Source organism: Syngnathus scovelli, chromosome 22 (assembly GCF_024217435.2).
Source record: "Syngnathus scovelli strain Florida chromosome 22, RoL_Ssco_1.2, whole genome shotgun sequence".
In the NCBI taxonomy this organism is placed as follows: Eukaryota; Metazoa; Chordata; class Actinopteri; order Syngnathiformes; family Syngnathidae; genus Syngnathus; species Syngnathus scovelli.
This window is the reverse complement of record NC_090868.1, coordinates 7,213,052-7,232,152: the sequence shown is the minus strand read 5'-3', so window position 1 is coordinate 7,232,152 and position 19,101 is coordinate 7,213,052. Positions and strand designations below refer to the sequence as shown.

General features: G+C 43.0%; 1 protein-coding gene across 6 annotated transcripts; it reads left to right on the top strand.

The window, feature by feature from the left end:
- Window positions 1-18,804, top strand: LOC125992397 (small ribosomal subunit protein eS21-like). Of its 6 annotated transcripts, XM_049761392.2 has the most exons (7): window positions 1-315; window positions 9,136-9,248; window positions 11,057-11,136; window positions 14,637-14,700; window positions 18,485-18,556; window positions 18,639-18,694; window positions 18,759-18,804. In XM_049761392.2, the coding sequence occupies exons 3-7, from the start codon at window positions 11,087-11,089 to the stop codon at window positions 18,766-18,768; spliced, it is 252 nt and encodes an 83-aa protein (XP_049617349.1). In that variant the 5' UTR covers window positions 1-315; window positions 9,136-9,248; window positions 11,057-11,086; the 3' UTR covers window positions 18,769-18,804. The 6 variants fall into 6 exon arrangements, 3 of the variants coding, with proteins under 3 accessions (XP_049617349.1, XP_068505696.1, XP_049617345.1); XR_011086175.1 differs by lacking the exons at window positions 1-315; window positions 9,136-9,248; window positions 18,759-18,804 and adding an exon at window positions 14,931-15,820 and having other exon boundaries at window positions 10,699-11,136; window positions 18,639-18,701; XM_068649595.1 differs by lacking the exons at window positions 1-315; window positions 9,136-9,248 and having other exon boundaries at window positions 10,701-11,136.
- The last annotated feature ends 297 nt before the right edge of the window (window positions 18,805-19,101 follow it).

The following is a 19,101-nucleotide window of genomic DNA, read 5'->3' as shown; positions in this document are numbered from 1 at the left end:
TTTATTGGTCCTGGTTTTTATTTTATTTTTTTTATTTTTTAGCGCATAGAGCACATTTGTTTTGTTTGTTTTTTAACGTCCATTAGATTACAATTACAAAGTGAATAATTATCCCAGTAAAAATACTGAATTTTTGTCCTGTCATCCGTACATACATCATCTACCGATTATCTGGAGGTTGGGCCGTAGAGGCAGCATTTTCAGCAAGAAAGCCCAGACTTCCTTATCTCCAGCCACTTCTTCTAGCTCTTCCCGATGTATCCCAAGGAGTTCCCAGGCCAGCTGGGAGTCGGGAGCTGTGTCCAAATTCACAGGGTGCGTTCTCCGAAGGCCGTTTTTTAGGATGTATGATGTAACTTTCGGCGTGACTCAGCTGCCCAAGTAGTTGAAACGCAGGGATGTTTTTTCACTTGTTGAATATGAACGTAACCGTTAAAATCCACCTGTTTTTCACCATCTGAACGGGTGGCTATTTTGCTCACCAGTTTTCTAAAGCTGAACTGCGATTGTTTTTGACTTGAGACCTGGCAACTGTGATGTCATTTTTAGTCGGCAGCGAGTGGCAATATGGTTGCCCCCCTGTGATGGATAAGAACGAGTGAATTTTGTTACTTATCTTATTCCAAGGACGCAATATTAATAAGAATGATGTATTTCGGCTCCTGTGGGCATATATAACATATTTTAAAGAAAATGTTGGGTTGAGTTACCCTTTAATAGGAGTGGAGCGCACTCTTGCTCTCTGAACATGCCTACTCACAGAGTAGTGCTACTTTGCTGGAGCACATCCTCGCACTCTGGGCAGTAGTCATGGACACCCTGAACTGGTTGTCACCAAATCGCGGGACACACATAGACGAATAACCATTAACACTCAAACCTACAGACAATTTATAGTCGTCAGTCGGCCTACCATGCACGTCTATTCAACATTGGAGAACATTGGAATACCAGGAGGAAACCCAGGCAGGCATGGGGAGAACATGCGAGCTCCACTCAGAAAGTCCGTAGCCGAAATCGGACCCACAACCTTTGCATTGTAAGGCAAACATGCTAACCAGTGCTCCACCATGCTGCCAAATAAAAAGTTTTACTGGGTTAATTGTAGTACATACTGTTGGGTTGACAACATTTATCTGAAATCAATCTCAGAGGCGGTAGGTCTTTTTGGCTTAGCGTTTTCTTCTGCGCAGAAGGGCGCACCCCAAACACACGCAACAAGTGTGGCTGAGATCTGCGCTCTGCTCGAATTTAGCCGTGCCTTTTATTGAGAGAGAAACAAAGGGGCAAGTGTACATGATCGGGTAGGTTCCCAGGCAGGAAGTACATTCCATAGTTATCTCATTACCACAGAACAAATGGGATACTCTTATGGACGGAGCAGTATGGACGTCTCATGACTATTAGCTTAACAAAGACCTAGTCTTAGTGGCCCTGGGAATACATCCCTGTGCCGTACTCATGACTTCAACTTAAATAAGACCTCTGTCTGCTTCACCCATCCCATGACAATCATGATCTGAACATGTCTAGCTAACTATGGGGCTTATTGTATAGCGCGGCTAATGACTCCAGTCATTAGCCGGCCATATGCCCCCAAGTCATTTTCACAAGGCTAGATGGTCACATACTGCGGAGAATCTTGCACACAAAAGCAGATACATAGAATCCAATGATAAAAAAGTATATCATTTCCAACACATACCGTAATTTCCGGTGTACAAGCCGCGACTTTTTTCCAAAATTTTGAACCCTGCGGCTTATAGTCAGGTGCGTCTTATATAAGATTTTTTTCGTGATTTTTGTGATGACTTGATCACTGTTAGGGTTTTCAGGTTAGTTTGATCCTATGATTATGTTGGAATGTAGACTGTAATGATTAAATCAATCACGTCTGGCCCTCACAATGTAATAATTAAATCAACCACGTCTGGCCCTCACAATGCAGAGTCTGTTTCCCACAATAGTGTAAAACACCCCCTGCTCTGATCTTATCAGAGGCCGGGGGTTCACCAAACCTGTCCACTCCCACCCCCACTCTGTTTCTCCTAATAAATATGCCCTTGCAGGGAGGAGACTTTTAGACTTCATTCCTTCAACGAGTGAACTCTCCACCTGCAGGTGTCTAAAAGAACTTGCCTTGTCTTCCGTGTGGTTCTTGCAAAATAAGTTGGAGTGAGCAAATCTCTAACATTTTGGTGCCGAAACCCGGGACCCTCATACCCATCATCTGGCTGACGGAGGACGACGCGCTGTACACCGTCGACGGGCCAGCGTCCACTAGCCGGACCTGGTAAAGAAAGACCTGGGAAGGAAATTCTTCGCTGGGCCAGCATCTTAGGTCTGCCTTCGTCTGACAGAGGTGGATTGACGGGACCCGGCAGTGCAACGAACCAGGGGACAAATAAGTTCTTGAAATTGTGTTGTGTTGTTAAACGCGTAACACATAGAGGTGCACGGGAGATAGCTTGGGTTCAAGTCCCAGTGGAAGAAACAGGCTAAGAAAGGCAGAGCTTCTTTTTCGTTCATCGAAGAAGTGTGTAGACTCTTCTTTGTCTGTTTTTCCGAGCTGAGGGATCTGGCTTGGGTTAAAGTCCCAGTGGAAGGAACGTGCTAAGAAACACGGAGCTTCTTTTTTGTTAATCAAAGAAGGGCGTAGATTTTTCTTTGTATGTTTTTCCAAGCCAAAGAATAGCTTGGGTTCAAGTCCCAGTGGAAGAAACGGGCTAAGAAAAACAGAGCTTCTTTTTCTTAATTGAAGAAGGGTGTAGATTTTTTCTTTTGTCCGTTTTTCCAAAGCTGTTTGGGAGGGTTTTACACCCATCCCTAGATAGGCCTAAAAAAGCGCTGGAGTTTGTGTGATTGAGTGTGTGACTGGTAGGATAAGTTGACTAAGAAGCAGTTCTAGCATTGATCCACGGCAATAATACAGGCTAGTGATTTGTTGAAAGGTCAATTTAAACCTGCATTGAGGATCCTCAAAGAAAAAAAAATTGAAAAAAAAAAAAAAAATTGTAAAACCTTAAGCTACTAAAATTAAGATGGGAAATAAGAACGGTAAATCTCTTGCTCTGCTCTTCTTTAAAACGAGAAGTTCATGGCAAGTAGATTTCTTAATTGTATGCAATACATGCTGAAGTGGAAGAAAATGTATGGAGTACAAGGAAATTTGAAATGTGGAAGAAGTGGTAGAAGTGCTAAAATGTGGTTGAAAGCTTCACAAGAAAGAAGAGAACAAATCCAAAAGACAAAAGATAGAAAGTTGAAAAGTGATGAGGCCGCCATTCAATTGAGATTTGAAAAAGAATTCTGGGTACATAGTGGCATCCCATTCAATGATACAGCTGAGAGTGCTTATCAACAACAGCTTAAAAATGCGCTTCTCACTAATTTCCGCCCTGAAATAGGCAACTGGGTGAGGAAACATTTGGTGGAAGTGGATGTTGCAAGTGTGACAACAACTATGCAATGGGCCAGACATGCTGAAAAAGTGATCAAAAAAGGCAAAAGTTCTGATGTATTTCATCTAGATAATGATGATGATGAACTAGATGAAGATACAACAGTCTTCTTCCAAGGGTCCCAGCTAGGCAGAGGGAGAGGTAGAGGCCAACAAGGTCACAGGCCGCCATATAATTCAAAACCCCCACGAGATTCTGACAACTGTTGGAACTGTGGGAGACGAGGACACTTCACACGAGAGTGTCGTTTTGCAAAACAATATCAATCAAAGGGTGGAGGAAAGAGCAGAGGAGAAGCCAAATGTTTAGCATGACAAGCTTCCTCCTCTTTGACCGCTTATGCTCATACAGAGAAAGAAAGAATAGATGCCCATATGACAGCAAAACATGTCATTGTCAGATTATTAGAATTTTTTTTAGATTATTAGAAGTCCTGTCCATCCAAGAAGTATGACAATGCTGTTTGTATGCCCAAATTACAAATGACTAGAGCTCAAATTGTGTTACACTGAAGTTAAAATATGCAAATCAAGTGGTAAAGAAATGCAACTTGCTTCTAGAAGATAAATAAATAAAATTAGAATGTGCTGTCCTCGTGTGCATGGGAGGGACCAGCTCATGATCGACCACAGGAAATGGCCAGCCTGTGACGAATCATTGTTGCTGGGAACTACCTTTTGCATGCGAGAGCTGTGCATGTGTGTGCGTATATGTTAAAATGATGAACATTGGCTAAAGTTTTAGTATAAAAAAAATTTTGCTAGACTGTGGTCTATCCAATTTGCACCGCAGAACAGAAATGATTTTGGAAGATAAAAATGAGAGGAAAAAGAGAGAAATCTGTTTGCAAGCAGAAACTAATCCACACTAGTGCATGTTAAGTGTCGAGCCCACATGAGAAATTCGGAAAAAAAAAAAAAAAAAAAAAAAAAAAAAAAAAAAAAAAAAAAAAAATGACAGAACATGCTTTCAGGAATTGGAAGAAGCTAAACTGTGAATTTAAGATTTTGCAATGCTACATTTAATAGGAATAATTGATTGGTTGTGTTATAAGATTATACAAAATTCTAAATGCAAGCTAAATCTGAGAGATTGAGTTCTTCAAATTTAAAAACAAAGAAAAAATTCAGATTAATTTGCCAGTTGTTTGTTTCAGTTAAGTTTTTTTTTGAATTGGTGGATTGTTCTACCAGGAAAGCTAAGTTGAAAATGATATATGAATGTTGTGTGGTGAGCTTGGATGAATTGGGACCAATGTGATAGAAAGACTCCTTTTTGGAGACTGCGTGTGAGATGCAAATGAACATTGATGAATGATAGCCTGAATGAAAAGAAATTACAGGTTGAATGGTTGAAGTCGTTGGCGACTACTATAGAGAATTAGTAGAGCGACTTTGATGAAAGAGTGATTTTGAGCAGGTTGAATGTTAGGAAGAAACGCGTAGCTTTTGGATTGATAATTAACTAGAAAAAAAATGGAGAACCAGTAACACATGTAGAAGATGTGTGAACTGAGAAATTGAGAAGCGTTTTGGAAAGTAAGTCAAATTAAATAATGATGGAATCGTATGTAGTAAAGAACACATTCTCCCAAAAAGTTTGTCAAGGTGTGAGGCATGGGCGTTGCCAGGCCTCAAAAAGGGGGGGAGTGAGTAGGACAGATAGTGGAAGATAGTAATAATACAACACTTTATGACAATGAATTTTCGAATACATTTGGTGTTATATTGTGGTAAATTTTTTGTTCTGGTGTAGATAGGTTAGCAACACGAGAGATTTAGAGGTTCAAAAGAAAGACAGTTAAAAGAAAACATTTTTGATTTGGACAATTGCAGGCTAACAGGAACATGAGAACGATAAGAACTACGAGGGGAGATCCAATTTCATTGGGGAGATTGAGAATTCACAGCACCATACTGTAAGTCACATTTTTGAGCAAGCATGACAATAACATGTGATAGGTCAAGACATACAGATCAGGGCTTGATGTGGAAAGCAGACCTCGATGAGTTGATTTTCAATAATGATACTGAAGACAACATACTGTCCGATTAAATTGGAACTATAGATAGATAAAATGTAGCTCAAAAAAAAAAAAAATAGGATGAGTTGCAGGATTTACGATATAAAAACGAGACCTCTGTTATTAGAAGAATTTGAAGTTTGGTAAACAAACATTACCAGCAAATTGATGGAAGCAGCTACATTTGGAGATAGTCTTACAAGTGTTCAAACCAGCCTGTCATTCTCAGTGTCAGGGCCCCTGAAACCCAATCCGAGTCTTCGCCTGCAGCCGTGAACAACCACAAAATGGTGCCTGGCTCTGAAGCACCTTTGACCTTTGGCGAAGGACAAGAAAAGACTGCTGTTGTGCTTGGAGGAGGACAAGTACACTCCAGAGGAAATACAACATCCTCGGGGACGAGAAAAGACAGTGGAAAGCGGAGGAACTCACAATGATGAAAATTGACTCATTTGAACAATGGACTCATTCAAGAGTGATGGATGGGGTCGCCCTGAAGCAACAACAAAAGAACACCAACTTGATAGGGTGAAGTGCGGCAAAAAGATATGGACTTGGAGTGTCTGACAACCAAATCGCACTCCTTGCTACGGCGTTCCCAAATTTGGTGAAGCTTGGTTCAAAGTGGAAGGGAGGTTCATTGTGCACTGAGTTTGACAGAACTGAGGAGATTTGATAAATAAATAAATAAAAATTTGAAAAATACGTAGGGCTACAGATTATAATCAGAGATTGAACGGATTTGGATAAAACAAATAGACTAAAACGGTAGGAAACAAGAGCAAGATCTTATATTTTGGCTCATCAAGCTTAAGACGTAGAGGTCGAGTTATATAAATTTTAGAACAGGACATTTGGCAGTCAGGAGGAAGCTAGGTTGCTCAATGTACCTACTCAATACAATAGTAAAGTTTTTTATACCACAGTGGAGGTTGGATGGTCAGAAAGTTAGGTACGTTCAATTTTTGACATTCACACAGTCACGCATAGGAGTCACAAGAGCGACAGTTAACAAGACAATGACTGCAATAGGGGCCACCTACGACTGCACCGACATGGAAAAGTAGAAGTGAGAGAGCAGAGTATGGGATTATATGCTAAAACGTCTGCTATACAGTTACCGATAGGAGATTCTATCAAGAGAAGCTACATGAGAGATGGATTAGAATCTCTTTGTCTGTGTGTGTGTGTGTGTGTGTGCGTGTGTGTGTGTGTGTGTGTACACCCTGTGTGGGTGCGAGCGTGTGAGGACAAAGAAGACATGGATAAGACAATCTCTTTTAAACCAGGAGGCAATAAATGGGAACGCCCCTGTCATAAATAGTTTTTGGTTAAAGGGAATCATTAGGAAGTGTTCAAACTCTTCCCGCAAACATTCCTATTTGCCAGTTAAATGGGCACTACAATTGACTACGAGAGTTGCAAACAACAGATGAAGAGCAGTCCTTGGCAGATTATATGATCAGGACGCTCAAACTGTGTCAAAGACAAATTTACTGCCGCTTGATCTTTCCTCCTCACAGGTCGACAACCCCATCAATCCAGGAGACTGGGTCTACATCGAGGTCATCAAAAGAAGGAACTGGGCCAGCCACGACGGGAGGGACCATTCCAAGTCTTGCTGACTACACATGTTGCACCCAAGGTTGCAGGACCCACGAATGCATTAACGACGACTGCTCTCCAGGAGGAAACTGGATGGGAGCTTTGGACATCACCGCTGTGTGCCAGGATGAGAGAGCCGTTTTCAAGGTGTAAGGGCTCTACTACCAACATGGCTGCACCATCGGACGGGACCTACTTCAGCCAGAAGAGTTGTCCGATGCTGCCTGCCAACTGGACAAGAGTGTGCGCGCCGGTGTGTGTGACTGACCTCACCTACAGACTAGAACATCATCAGCTGACGAAAATGCGGGCACATATACAACTTCTTAGACGTGACAGATGTGATAATGATAATGAGACGTGGATTGCGTAGATGCTGTTCTGTTGAGCATGTATTACGGAAACTTGTTGATTTGACCATCAAATATGCTTCGCAAGTAATGGATACGCTGATGTACTGTTTCTTTGTTTTTCTTTTTGTTTTTATTGATAGCATTCTGGTCGCCTTAAGGCAAAGGGACCGTGTAAGAATTTTCCTGCTAATAACATCTGGCCAGCAGGTTTTTCGCTTACACAATAAGTTTGATCTGGGGTGTTGAGGTAATGCCTCATCTTCACTGGAAAGTGTTGCTATCATTGTTTGTTGTTTTTATTTTTACCATTCTACTTTCTTCATTATACGTATATATGTTTTTTTCTTGCTTATCGTTGTTGTTTGGGGTGGCATAATCATATGATAAATCAGGAGGGAGATGTTAGGGTTTTCAGGTTAGTTTGATCCTATGATTATGTTGGAATGTAGACTGTAATGATTAAATCAATCACGTCTGGCCCTCACAATGTAATAATTAAATCAACCACGTCTGGCCCTCACAATGTAATAAGTAAATCAATCACGTCTGGCCCTCACAATGCAGAGTCTGTTTCCCACAATAGTGTAAAACACCCCCTGCTCTGATCTTATCAGAGGCCGGGGGTTCACCAAACCTGTCCACTCCCACCCCCACTCTGTTCCTCCTAATAAATATGCCCTTGCAGGGAGGAGACTTTTAGACTTCATTCCTTCAACGAGTGAACTCTCCACCTGCAGGTGTCTAAAAGAACTTGCCTTGTCTTCCGTGTGGTTCTTGCAAAATAAGTTGGAGTGAGCAAATCTCTAACAATCACTTTTACTCTTAACACTATTATATACAGTAAAAGCTACAAAACAAACTGACAAATAAGTCGTTTTCAAATCAGACGAGTAAAAACTGGTCAAATATTTTTTTAAAAAGATATTACAAGTGAAGACAATTTGCAATTCTAGTAATGACACATAAATTTGATGCACAATTTGTCTTCGCGGGCCACATAGAATGATGTGGCGGGCCGTATCTGGCCCCCGGGCCTTGAGTTTGACACCTGTGCATTAAACCAATGATTCAACATATACTGTAATTCTACAACAGACCACAAGTAGATACACTTTCACACTTATTTTTCTGTTTCATTTTAACTTGTGTGTAGCCCTTTGGCACTTTTAGCCTTTGTACCCGCTAAACAACATATTTTTGTACATTCTTTTAAACTGGTGGATATTTGGACTTTGCTTGAGTTCCTCACTTAGATTGTTCCATAGTTTGACCCCAGTTATAGTGATGCAAAAACTTTTTAAGGTTGTTCTTATGTTTAAGATTTTGAAGTTGTGATTCCCCCTTAACTTATAACCTCCCTCCCGATTCCTAAATAAGTTTTGGATATTTTCTGGTAGTTGTTTTGCTTACTTGCTATACATGATGATTGCTGTTTGGTAAGATACTATGTCAGTGGATTTCAATAGTTTGGATTGTATGAAAAGTGGATTTGTGTGTTCCAAGTAGTTGACTTTATGAATAGTCCTTATTGCTCTTTTCTGCAGAATGATAAGTGGCTGTAGTGAAGTTTTATAAGTATTCCCCCAAACCTCAGCACAGGGCAAGACAAGAGAACAATAAAGTGTACGAAGTGAATGATAATCCAGTAATTCTTTTGCTTTGTATATGACTGCCATGCTTCTTGAAATTTTAGACTTTACGTTTTTGATGTGTGGCCGCAACGGATGCTAACTGCCGTCAACCGTCATACCATCAGAGAAGAAGAAGGGGTGGCCTGTCCTTTTCGTCGTCCTTTTGTCGGTTACGGTGAGTCTCTGCGTTGCTCTCTTTCTGGAACCGCCTTAAACGAGCACATGCGGTGATATTACCGTGTATTTTACCGACGTTTATCGTCGTTAAACAGATAGCGTTACTGTGTGTGTTTGTTTAGAGGACAAAAAGTTAAAATGCAGTTTAATTGGCAGTTTCCACGCCGGTACGCGTGGACGTTCCACATGTTAGTTGCTATGCTAAGAGTCTTCTGGTCAGTTTTACACCCCCACGCATTGGCACGTTGCATTCCGCGAGATTGCGATTTAGCCGAGAAAGGGGTTGGGGTGGCACGGTGACGCACTAGTTAGCACGTCCGTCTCGCAGTGCAGACGTTCTGGGTTTAATTCTGGCTTTAACGGTTCGACTCGCTTCCAGGTAACACTGCGATCAAGCCAGTCGCACGGGAAGCGTGCCCATATTATAGGCTTTACGTTAAAAGAGAGCGAAGGAAAAGCAGGGCAGTGCTATAGTATGTAAGCGCCGGTATAGAGAGCGAAGGGAAAGCATTGCATTACGATAGCATGTAAATGCCGTTAAAGAGATCGAAGGGAAAGCATAGTGTGATAACATGTAAACGCGTCCGTTTTTTTTCCAAATGATAAATGTGTAAATCTCATCCGTGTATATCAAATTAACAAATTCTTAAAAAAATCTGAGGAGCATTCAACATGGGACTATCATCCTGCAATTTTTGCGGTCAAAACGTTACATGACCTGTGAGCTATTGAGTTAAAATGCTCATTTACAGTAATAAATCGGATAAAATAATAAGCATTCAACTGAAAATATGTATATCTCAACCAGGCCATGTGGGACGACCATCCTGCAATATCACGGGCCATTAGGTCACATGACTCAGGAGCTATTGAGGAAAAATGCAAATATTTACAGTTATAAATTCATTTAAAATATTTGAAGCATTGGAATAAAGTTCTAAGTGGTGTATCACAACCAGCCCATGTGGGACTATCATCCAACAGTTTGGGGTCAATAGGTCACATGATCTGGGAGCTATTGAGGTAAAATTCTATTTCCAGTAATAAATTCAATTTTAAAACAAGCAGGCATTCAAATGAAATTCTAGGAGGTGTATCTCAACCAGCCCATTTGGGACTATCGTCCTCCACTGTTTTGGGTCAATAGGTAACATGACCTGGAAGCTATTGAGCTAAAATTCTAATATTTACAGTAATAAATTCATTAAAAATATTTTAACCATTGGAATGAAATTCTAAGAGGCTGAATAGCTCCCAGGTCATGTGACCTATTGACTTCAAACTGAAGGATAATAGCCCCACATGGTCTGGTTGAGATGCACCTCTTAGAATTTCATTCCAAAGCTACGAATATTTTGAGTGAATTCATGACTGTAAATATTAGCGGTGTAGCTCAATAGCGCTCAGGTCATGTGACCTATTAACCCCCAACTGTGCAGGATGATAGTCCACATAGGCTGGTTGAGATACACCTCATAATATCATTCGAATGCTTCAAATATTTTTTGTGAATTTATGACTATAAATGTTAGCGCTTTAGCTCAATAGCTCCAGGTCATGTGACTTTTTGACCCCAAACTGTGAAGGATGATAGTTCCAAATAGGCTCTATGTGATGAATGCTTAAATTCTTTTCAATGAATTAATACTGTTAATAGCGTTTTTGCTCAATAGCTCCCAGGTCATGTGAGCCAATTATATTAAAACGCACTGCTGTGGCTATTTTGAATGTGTGCATCAAGATGGATGGATGAATGGAAGTATTGGAGTGTGTAGTGAAATTGTTGACATAAAATATTCTCTGCAGCTTTGCTTTGCAGACGACCTGCTAATCAACATGCAGAATGACGCTGGTGAATTTGTGGACCTCTACGTCCCTCGTAAATGGTGAGCAAATGTAATGGTTGTGGTACTTAAAATGCGCTTGTCGAACGTCAATCCTTGAAGGGGACAATGGTTGAGATATTTGGAGGCCAGGGTGGAAAGACTGGCTTCACACAATTGGCACACTGTCAACCCCCACGGACTAGCAATTTGCCCCGTTGACATATTTATGTGCGTGTGCCAGGGTTGTCACGATACTAGAATTTCAGTCGTCGGTACCAATACCTGTGATTTTCCACAATTCTCGATACTAATTTGTTATCATGGTAAAAAACAGAATCGACTTACTTTTAAAATCACTAATCCATCTGCTATAGCCAGGAAGACTTGCGCACATACCTTCAACATGTGCCCAAACGTAATTTTCCAAGATGGCGGCGCCCTGTGAGGCTGCGGCCAAGCCGGCTCCCGATAAAAATGTGTGTTTTGTGTTAAATGTACCGTCCAAATCGTCTCCGAGAATCGCATACGACAGAAGTACACTATTGGGACTTAGAAGCAACAACTGCACAAAGGATATATCCGGAGTTAACTTTGCCATGGATCGCGAAACTATTCGCGGTCTTGGAATAATGTCCCGAGACAAAGGAACCTCTGAGGCAGCGGGCTCCCCCTCCCCCACCAGCCGACACTGGAAGCAGCTGAAGCGGCGGTGGAGTCTGAGCACACGCCGGAGGAGAAGGCGAGGTTCCCGAGCCGGCATCAAACACCGACTGAAGAGAAACCCTCACAAAACAGCACTTCCATCTATTCTCCTTTCAAACGTGCGGTCGTTGGAAAATAAAATGGACTATCTCAAGCTGGACTTAACTACAGAACGAAAGGTGAGAGAATGCAACGCGATCATCCTCACAGAGACGTGGCTTCACAACAACGTTCCGGACAGCGCCATTAAACTGGATGGGTTTACAACTTTCCGCGCGGACAGAAACCACACCAGCACGGGTAAATCTCGAGGAGGTGGTGTGTGGATTTACATTAACAACAACTGGTGTACAAACGCTGTAGTTACTACAAGTCACTGCTCAGAGAACATTGAGTTTTTAACCCTCAACTGCCGTCCATTCTACCTACCGCGTGAATTCAATACCGTCAACATCACAGCTGTTTACGTCCCCCCCAGCGCTAACACAAAGGACGCACTCTCCATACTGTACAAGTCTGTGAGTACACTACAGAACACACACCCGGACTTGGTCTGCATAATCGCTGGCGATTTCAACCAGGCCAAATTGAAAACAGTAATGCCACACTTCCACAAGTGTGTGAACTTTGCAACAAGGGGAGAAAACACACTTGACCAGGTCTACGCAAACATCAGACAGGCCTTCAGAGCCCTTCCCCACCCCCACCTGGGTTCATCAGACCATCTCTCTGTTATGCTAATTCCAGCCTACAGACCTCTGTTGACGAGAAGCAAACCAACTGTGAAGCAGATCAGGGCCTGGCCAGAGGGCTCCACAGCAGCTCTACAGGACTGTTTTGAACGCACAGACTGGTCTGTCTTCAGGGAGGCGGCCACCACCAACCAGGACGTCAACCTCACCGAATACACAGACTCTGTAACTGGATACATAACGAAGTGCATGGAAGATGTAACCGTCACCAAAGACATTACAGTGAGAGCAAATGAAAAACCCTGGTTCACCAGGGAGGTACGTGAGCTCCTGAGGGCACGCAACGCTGCTTTCAAGTCTGGGGACAAGGAGGCCCTCAAGACTGCTAGGGCCAACTTGCACCGGGGCGTGCATATGGTCAAAAAATCAACTCACACTTCACAGACACAAAAGACCCAAGACGCCTGTGGCAAGGCATCCAGTCAGTCACAGACTACAAACCATCCCCCCCACCGTGTGAGGACAACATAGACTTCCTCAACTCTCTCAACACCTTCTTCAGCCGGTTTGAAGAAAACAACACCACAACACCCACAAAAACCCCAGTACACCCAGACAGCACAACACTTCAACTGGACCCAGCGGACGTGAAGAGGACCCTACTCAAGGTGAACCCCAGGAAAGCTGCAGGTCCAGACAACATACCCGGGCGCGTGCTCAGAGACTGTGCAGACTCACTCACTGACGTCCTCACAGACATCTACAACACCTCTCTGAACCAAGTCATCATACCAGCAATTTTCAAAGCTACCACCATCGTACCACTACCCAAGAAGTCACCAGCATCATCACTGAATGACTACAGACCCATAGCACTCACTTCCATCATGATGAAGTACTTTGAGAGACTGGTGAAGGCCCACTTAACATCCACCCTCCCCACTACTCTGGACCCATACCAATTTGCCTACCGCCCCAAGCGCTCCACTGATGACGCCATAGCAACAGCACTCCACCTCTGCCTGGCTCATCTGGAGAACAAAAACAGTCACGCGCGGATGCTGTTCATTGACTCCAGCTCTGCGTTCAACACAGTCATCCCCCAACATCTGGTGAATAAGCTGAGTACAATAGGCGTCAGAACTTAACTGTGCAACTGGCTGCTGGACTTTCTAACGAACAGACCGCAGACAGTCAGAGTCGGAAACAACTCCTCAGCGACCACCGTCATAAACACCGGGGTGCCGCAAGGATGTGTGCTATCCCCCCTGCTGTTCACGCTGATGACCCACGACTGCTCTGCCAGATTTGAAACGAATCACATCATCAAATTTGCAGATGACACAACAGTGGTGGGCCTCATCAAAGACAACGATGACTCAGCATACAGAGAGGAGGTACAGCAACTCATCACCTGGTGTGATAGGAACAAGCACAAGCAGACTGAGTAACAGCTTCTTTCCTCAAGCCATCAGACTCATGAACACACTGAGGAAAACCACTTGAACATTCCAAAGTCACCATGCCACTTGGCACTTTACTCTTGCACCTTATATACAGTTATACACTTTTTCACTTTACTTCTATGACCACTGATTGTACTTCTGCTGCTGTGTATGTATGTGTGTGTGTGTGTGTGTGGGGGGGTCTGTATTGTCAATACTCTTATTACACACCGTGTGTGTGTGTGCGTGTGTGTGAATGTGAGAGAGAGTATTTTATTGTATAGTACTGCACATGTTTATAAGCATGTTAGTGTTTGAATGACTGCAATGTGTAAGTGTGCATTGTCTATGTTTATGTTGTGAATGAATATGTCAGAGAAAGAAATTGTAAATTCAGTATGAGTAAGTTAGCTGTGTGTGTGTTTGTGTTGTGTGTGTTGTGTGTATGTGTGTGTGAGAAAGAAAGAGATTTATGTCAATGTCTTATTTAAATGTTTTTAGTTAAACTGCACATTGGAGACTGGTCAAACGCAATTTCAAACTTCTGTGGTAACCCTGTTACATAGGATTTTTGACAATAAAGTAAACTTGAACTTGAACTTGAATCTGCTTCTCAACCTTCTGAAACGGATTGTGGTTGAAAACCGAGGTTTGACTGTATTTTTATTAATCAATGGAAACACTGTTTTTTAAATTATTATTTTTATTTTCTTTTTAAAAGCTCTGCGAGCAACCGGATCATCGGAGCCAAGGACCACGCTTCCGTGCAGATCAACATAGCAGAGGTAATCTTTTTCCAACTTACCGTATTTTTGGCACAATAAGGCACTTGGGGTTAAAAGGCACAATTGCAGGGTCTGTTTTGTATTTAATCCACACATAGAGCGCATTATCAGGCCTATTTATGGCATGACTTATGGTAAACAAAAAGTTATAGGACCAAGACACTGAGATTGGTTGTACTTTATTCTACTGTTTAACCATGTACTCTATGTACTCACATTATTGTTAATAGATAGACGGACTGCGGCCGGGCCAATCACCTTCTGGATAGGGAACGGTCCAACAAAGCGGGGCGCCAGTTTGCGGGATCCCGCTCGCAGCGGCAAATCCCGCGTCGAGAGCCACACACGCTGCCCCACTCTGTACTCCGGAGCCGGCGTCCGGTGCTTGTTCGCCTGGCGGGCGCAGCCTGAAACAGAGCGGAGAAGAGTGACCCGGCCCCTCGCCCAGGCACGATGACAACGGCGGACACAAGCCTGGGCCGACGGGCACGCCGCACCACGCTCCTGGTGGGCGAACAAGGGTGGCTGGTACCCGAAGACGCAGTGGAAAGGCAAAAGTCCCGTGGCCGAGCTGGGAAGGGAATTGTGAGCATACTCTACCCAGGGAAGCTGTTGGACCCGCCCGCGCTGGTCCCCGGCGGCCATGCATCGGAGAGACCTGCCCAGTTCCTGGTTCAGGCGCTCCGCTTGACCGTTGGACTGAGGGTGAAACCCCGAGGAGAGGCTGGCCGTGGCGCCGAGGAGTCAGCAGAACTCCGTCCAGAAGGTGGAAGCGAATTGAGGTCCTCGGTCTGACACGATGTCTTGTGGGAGACCGTGGTGACGAAACACCTCTCGCACCATGATGGACGCCGTCTGCTTCGCAGATGGGAGCTTAGGCAGAGGGATGAAATGCGTCATCTTGCTAAAACGGTCTACCACCGTGAGGACCACCGTGTTTCCCTCTGAGGGGGGGAGGCCCGTGACAAAGTCGATTGACAGGTGAGACCAGGGACGCTGGGGAACCGGCAAGGGTTGAAGCAGCCCGGCCGGAGGACGAGTAGACGTCTTGTAGCGGTTAGCGAGCAACCGGATCATCGGAGCCAAGGACCACGCTTCCGTACAGATCAACATAGCAGAGGTAATCTTTTTCCAACTTACCGTATTTTTGGCACAATAAGGCACTTGGGGTTAAAAGGCACAATTGCAGGGTCTGTTTTGTATTTAATCCACACATAGAGCGCATTATCGGGCCTATTTATGGCATGACTTATGGTAAACAAAAAGTTATAGGACCAAGACACTGAGATTGGTTGTACTTTATTCTACTGTTTAACCATGTACTCTATGTACTCACATTATTGTTAATAGATATTTATATGCAAATCCGTCCAAGTCCATGACTTCTGTATCCAAATTAAACAATTGGGCAAGTTTGCCATGAAACATGCCAAGTTCCATATTGTCTTGTCGTCACGTTGCTCTTCTGCAATGATCCTGGCTTTCCAGAAAGCTCTAATTGTGCCTTGTAAGCAGTGTTCCCTCTAATTTTTCAAGTGACTGTGCAAACGCACAAGCTCCCTGTGCACACTGTGGACCACTGTGTGCAACACCAGAATGAATGAATGAATGAACAAATAAATAAATAAATAAATCTTGTCAATGAGAACTTTAACTTGCTCGGGGTCGGATTTTGTTTTGTGTGACAGCTCGTTCCTTTTCTGTCGATCTTTTGCGTTCTTTGCAATAACGTACCGATCCGCTCTCCCATCTTGAGTCTTTGTACAATTCCAACAGCTTTCAAATGACATTTCTGCTGAATGTGACGCGCGAGGTAGTCCAACTTCCATTTCTTCCGTATTTTTCCCTCCGTAAACTCGCCCGCCACTTTGGCTTCACTGCATGTTTTGCAGAGGAGACCTTTCTCATTCAAAAAGAGAAAATCTCACCCAGTTTCACTGTTTCCTCTTGTAGTTGCACACACTCCGACAGCCATCCAAACTTAAAAGAAGCATCTCTTATTTATTTTGGCTTGGCGAGTGGATGTGTCGCTGCTCATTCGTTTCGCCATGATTAGCTAATTTAGCATTTGCATCGCTTGACTCTGCCGCACTGCATGGATAGGCAGGACACATATGTGTCATACATATACTATGTAGCCTAAGTGAAACATATCATTGGCTGGACAACTGTCAATTACTGATTTACACTACAAAAAGGCACAGAAAGAAAATCATTCATCCACTTAATTAGATTAGAGTACGTCTAACAGTAGATCTTAATCAATCAGTTTATGCTGAATTGTATTTTGTGCGCAGCATGTAATTTCATGTGCGCCAAGACTGCACGACCAGTCCGCAATTGCGCAGCTTAGAGGGAACACTGCTCGTAAGCACGTCTCTTTGTCTATGCCAGGGTTCGGCAACCCAAAATGTTCAAAGGGCCATATCGGCCCAAAAAAAACAAAAAACATACCTGTCTGGAGCCTTAAAAATCTAAAAGCCTTTTATAATGCAACATAGTGTCAATACATAAGTTGTATGCCTATTATTAAAATAATCTAAAGAAAAATAGTGGTGTCAATTTGATCACTTCTTCTTGCGGCCCATTAGAGTTCACGTACTTGCATAGCAGCGGTGTCTGTTCGATATCGGTCGCGTCACTCGACTCACCCATCACAGGCAATTGAAAAAGCTGTAGCTGAATTGATGTCCTTGAGCTTGAAAGACTGCATCCATGCGGTTCGACAATGATTCATATTGATGAAATCATCAGGAAAGAATGCAGTCTTGCGTGCCTCTCAAGAGTTCAAGATTTTTTGGTTTTGTCTTCCAAGCGTCCGCCATCATTCTACCCCAAACATGCTCAATGATGTTCGTGTCTGGTGACTGGGCTGGCCAGTACTGGAGCACCTTGATCTAGAACAAGGGCGTTCTATTCAGCCTACTCATACCCCCACTCTGTTTCTCTTAATAAATATGCCCTTGCAGGAAGGAGGGTTCAGACTTCATTCCTTCAATGGGTGAAATCTCCACCTGCAGGTGTCTAAAAGAACTTGCTTGTCTCCCGTGGTGTTCTTGCAAAATAAGTGTGAGTGAGCAAATCTCTAACACCAATCATAAAAGGTGTTAGAGTTGTGCTCACTCTAACTTATTTTGCAAGAACCACACGGGAGACAAGCAAGTCCTTTTAGACACCTGCAGGTGGAGAGTTCACTCGCTCAGGAATGAAGTCTGAAAACCCTCCCAACTGCAAGGACATATTTATTAAGAGTGGGGGCTGGTGTAGACTGAATAGGAAGCCCAAAACATATCAGGGGGAACTTTTACGACCTTGTGTAGGATGAGACAAGGTAGGTTATTTATTACCGGTTGCATTCCAACATAATCATCCGATAAGGATAATCTGAAAAACCCTAACAATTGGGAAGAGGTAGCTAATATTTCTTGACATTTTAGTATGTTGATATTGCCTTCTAACTTGCAAAGGTTTTGCTAGGATTGGGTGTATTGTATGACAAGCCGACAAAACTTGGTTTGCCAAACTCTGACCTTTCTGTGTTCATTAAAAGATCAATATTTCTGCAGTGAAGCAAATTTATTTTCATACATTACACCTCATTTGGGTGAGTCAAAGTCAGGTTATAAGCCATTGTTTCTACAACATGGACAAGCGACAGAACTTCTGTCAGACACTGTATATAGTTTGTCCTTGTTCAAGCTCTATGTACGTTCTGTATTGTATGTAATGTGGACGTATTTCTATGTATGAAATAAAGTCATTCATTCAACTATGTCTGCTACAGGTGGACAATGTCACGGGTCGTTTCAACGGTCAGTTCAAGACCTATGCCATCTGTGGCGCCATCCGCAGAATGGTGAGTCATCCTGGATTGTGTTCAATGGTTCAAATGCTTGTGGTTTTTTACATGTGTGTGTTCTCTCCTAAATGCAAAACAGGGGGAGTCTGATGATTCCATCCTCAGGCTGGCAAAGAATGATGGTGTTGTTGCCAAGTAAGATGACATTTTTGTCATCAGCACGTATCTTGTGTTATAATGTGCATTTTTCTCTCCATAGGGACATCTGAGTGATATCTTTAAAATAAAATGTAACAAAATCTAAATGCTTTATTGGTCCTGGTTTTTATTTTATTTTTTTTTAGCGCATAGAGCACATTTGTTTTGTTTGTTTTTTAAAGTCCATTAGATTACAATTACAAAGTGAATAATTATCCCAGTAAAAATACTGAATTTTTGTCCTGTCATCCGTACATACATCATCTACCGATTATCTGGAGGTTGGGCCGTAGAGGCAGCATTTTCAGCAAGAAAGCCCAGACTTCCTTATCTCCAGCCACTTCTTCTAGCTCTTCCCGATGTATCCCAAGGAGTTCCCAGGCCAGCTGGGAGTCGGGAGCTGT

Coding starts and splice junctions, on each gene's coding strand:
- LOC125992397 (XM_068649595.1), top strand. CDS start 11,000: ATGAATGGAAGTATTGGAGTGTGTAGTGAAATTGTTGACATAAAATAT. Junction 11,137..14,636: donor CTCTACGTCCCTCGTAAATG/GTGAGCAAATGT, acceptor TCTTTTTAAAAG/CTCTGCGAGCAACCGGATCA. Junction 14,701..18,484: donor TGCAGATCAACATAGCAGAG/GTAATCTTTTTC, acceptor TGTCTGCTACAG/GTGGACAATGTCACGGGTCG.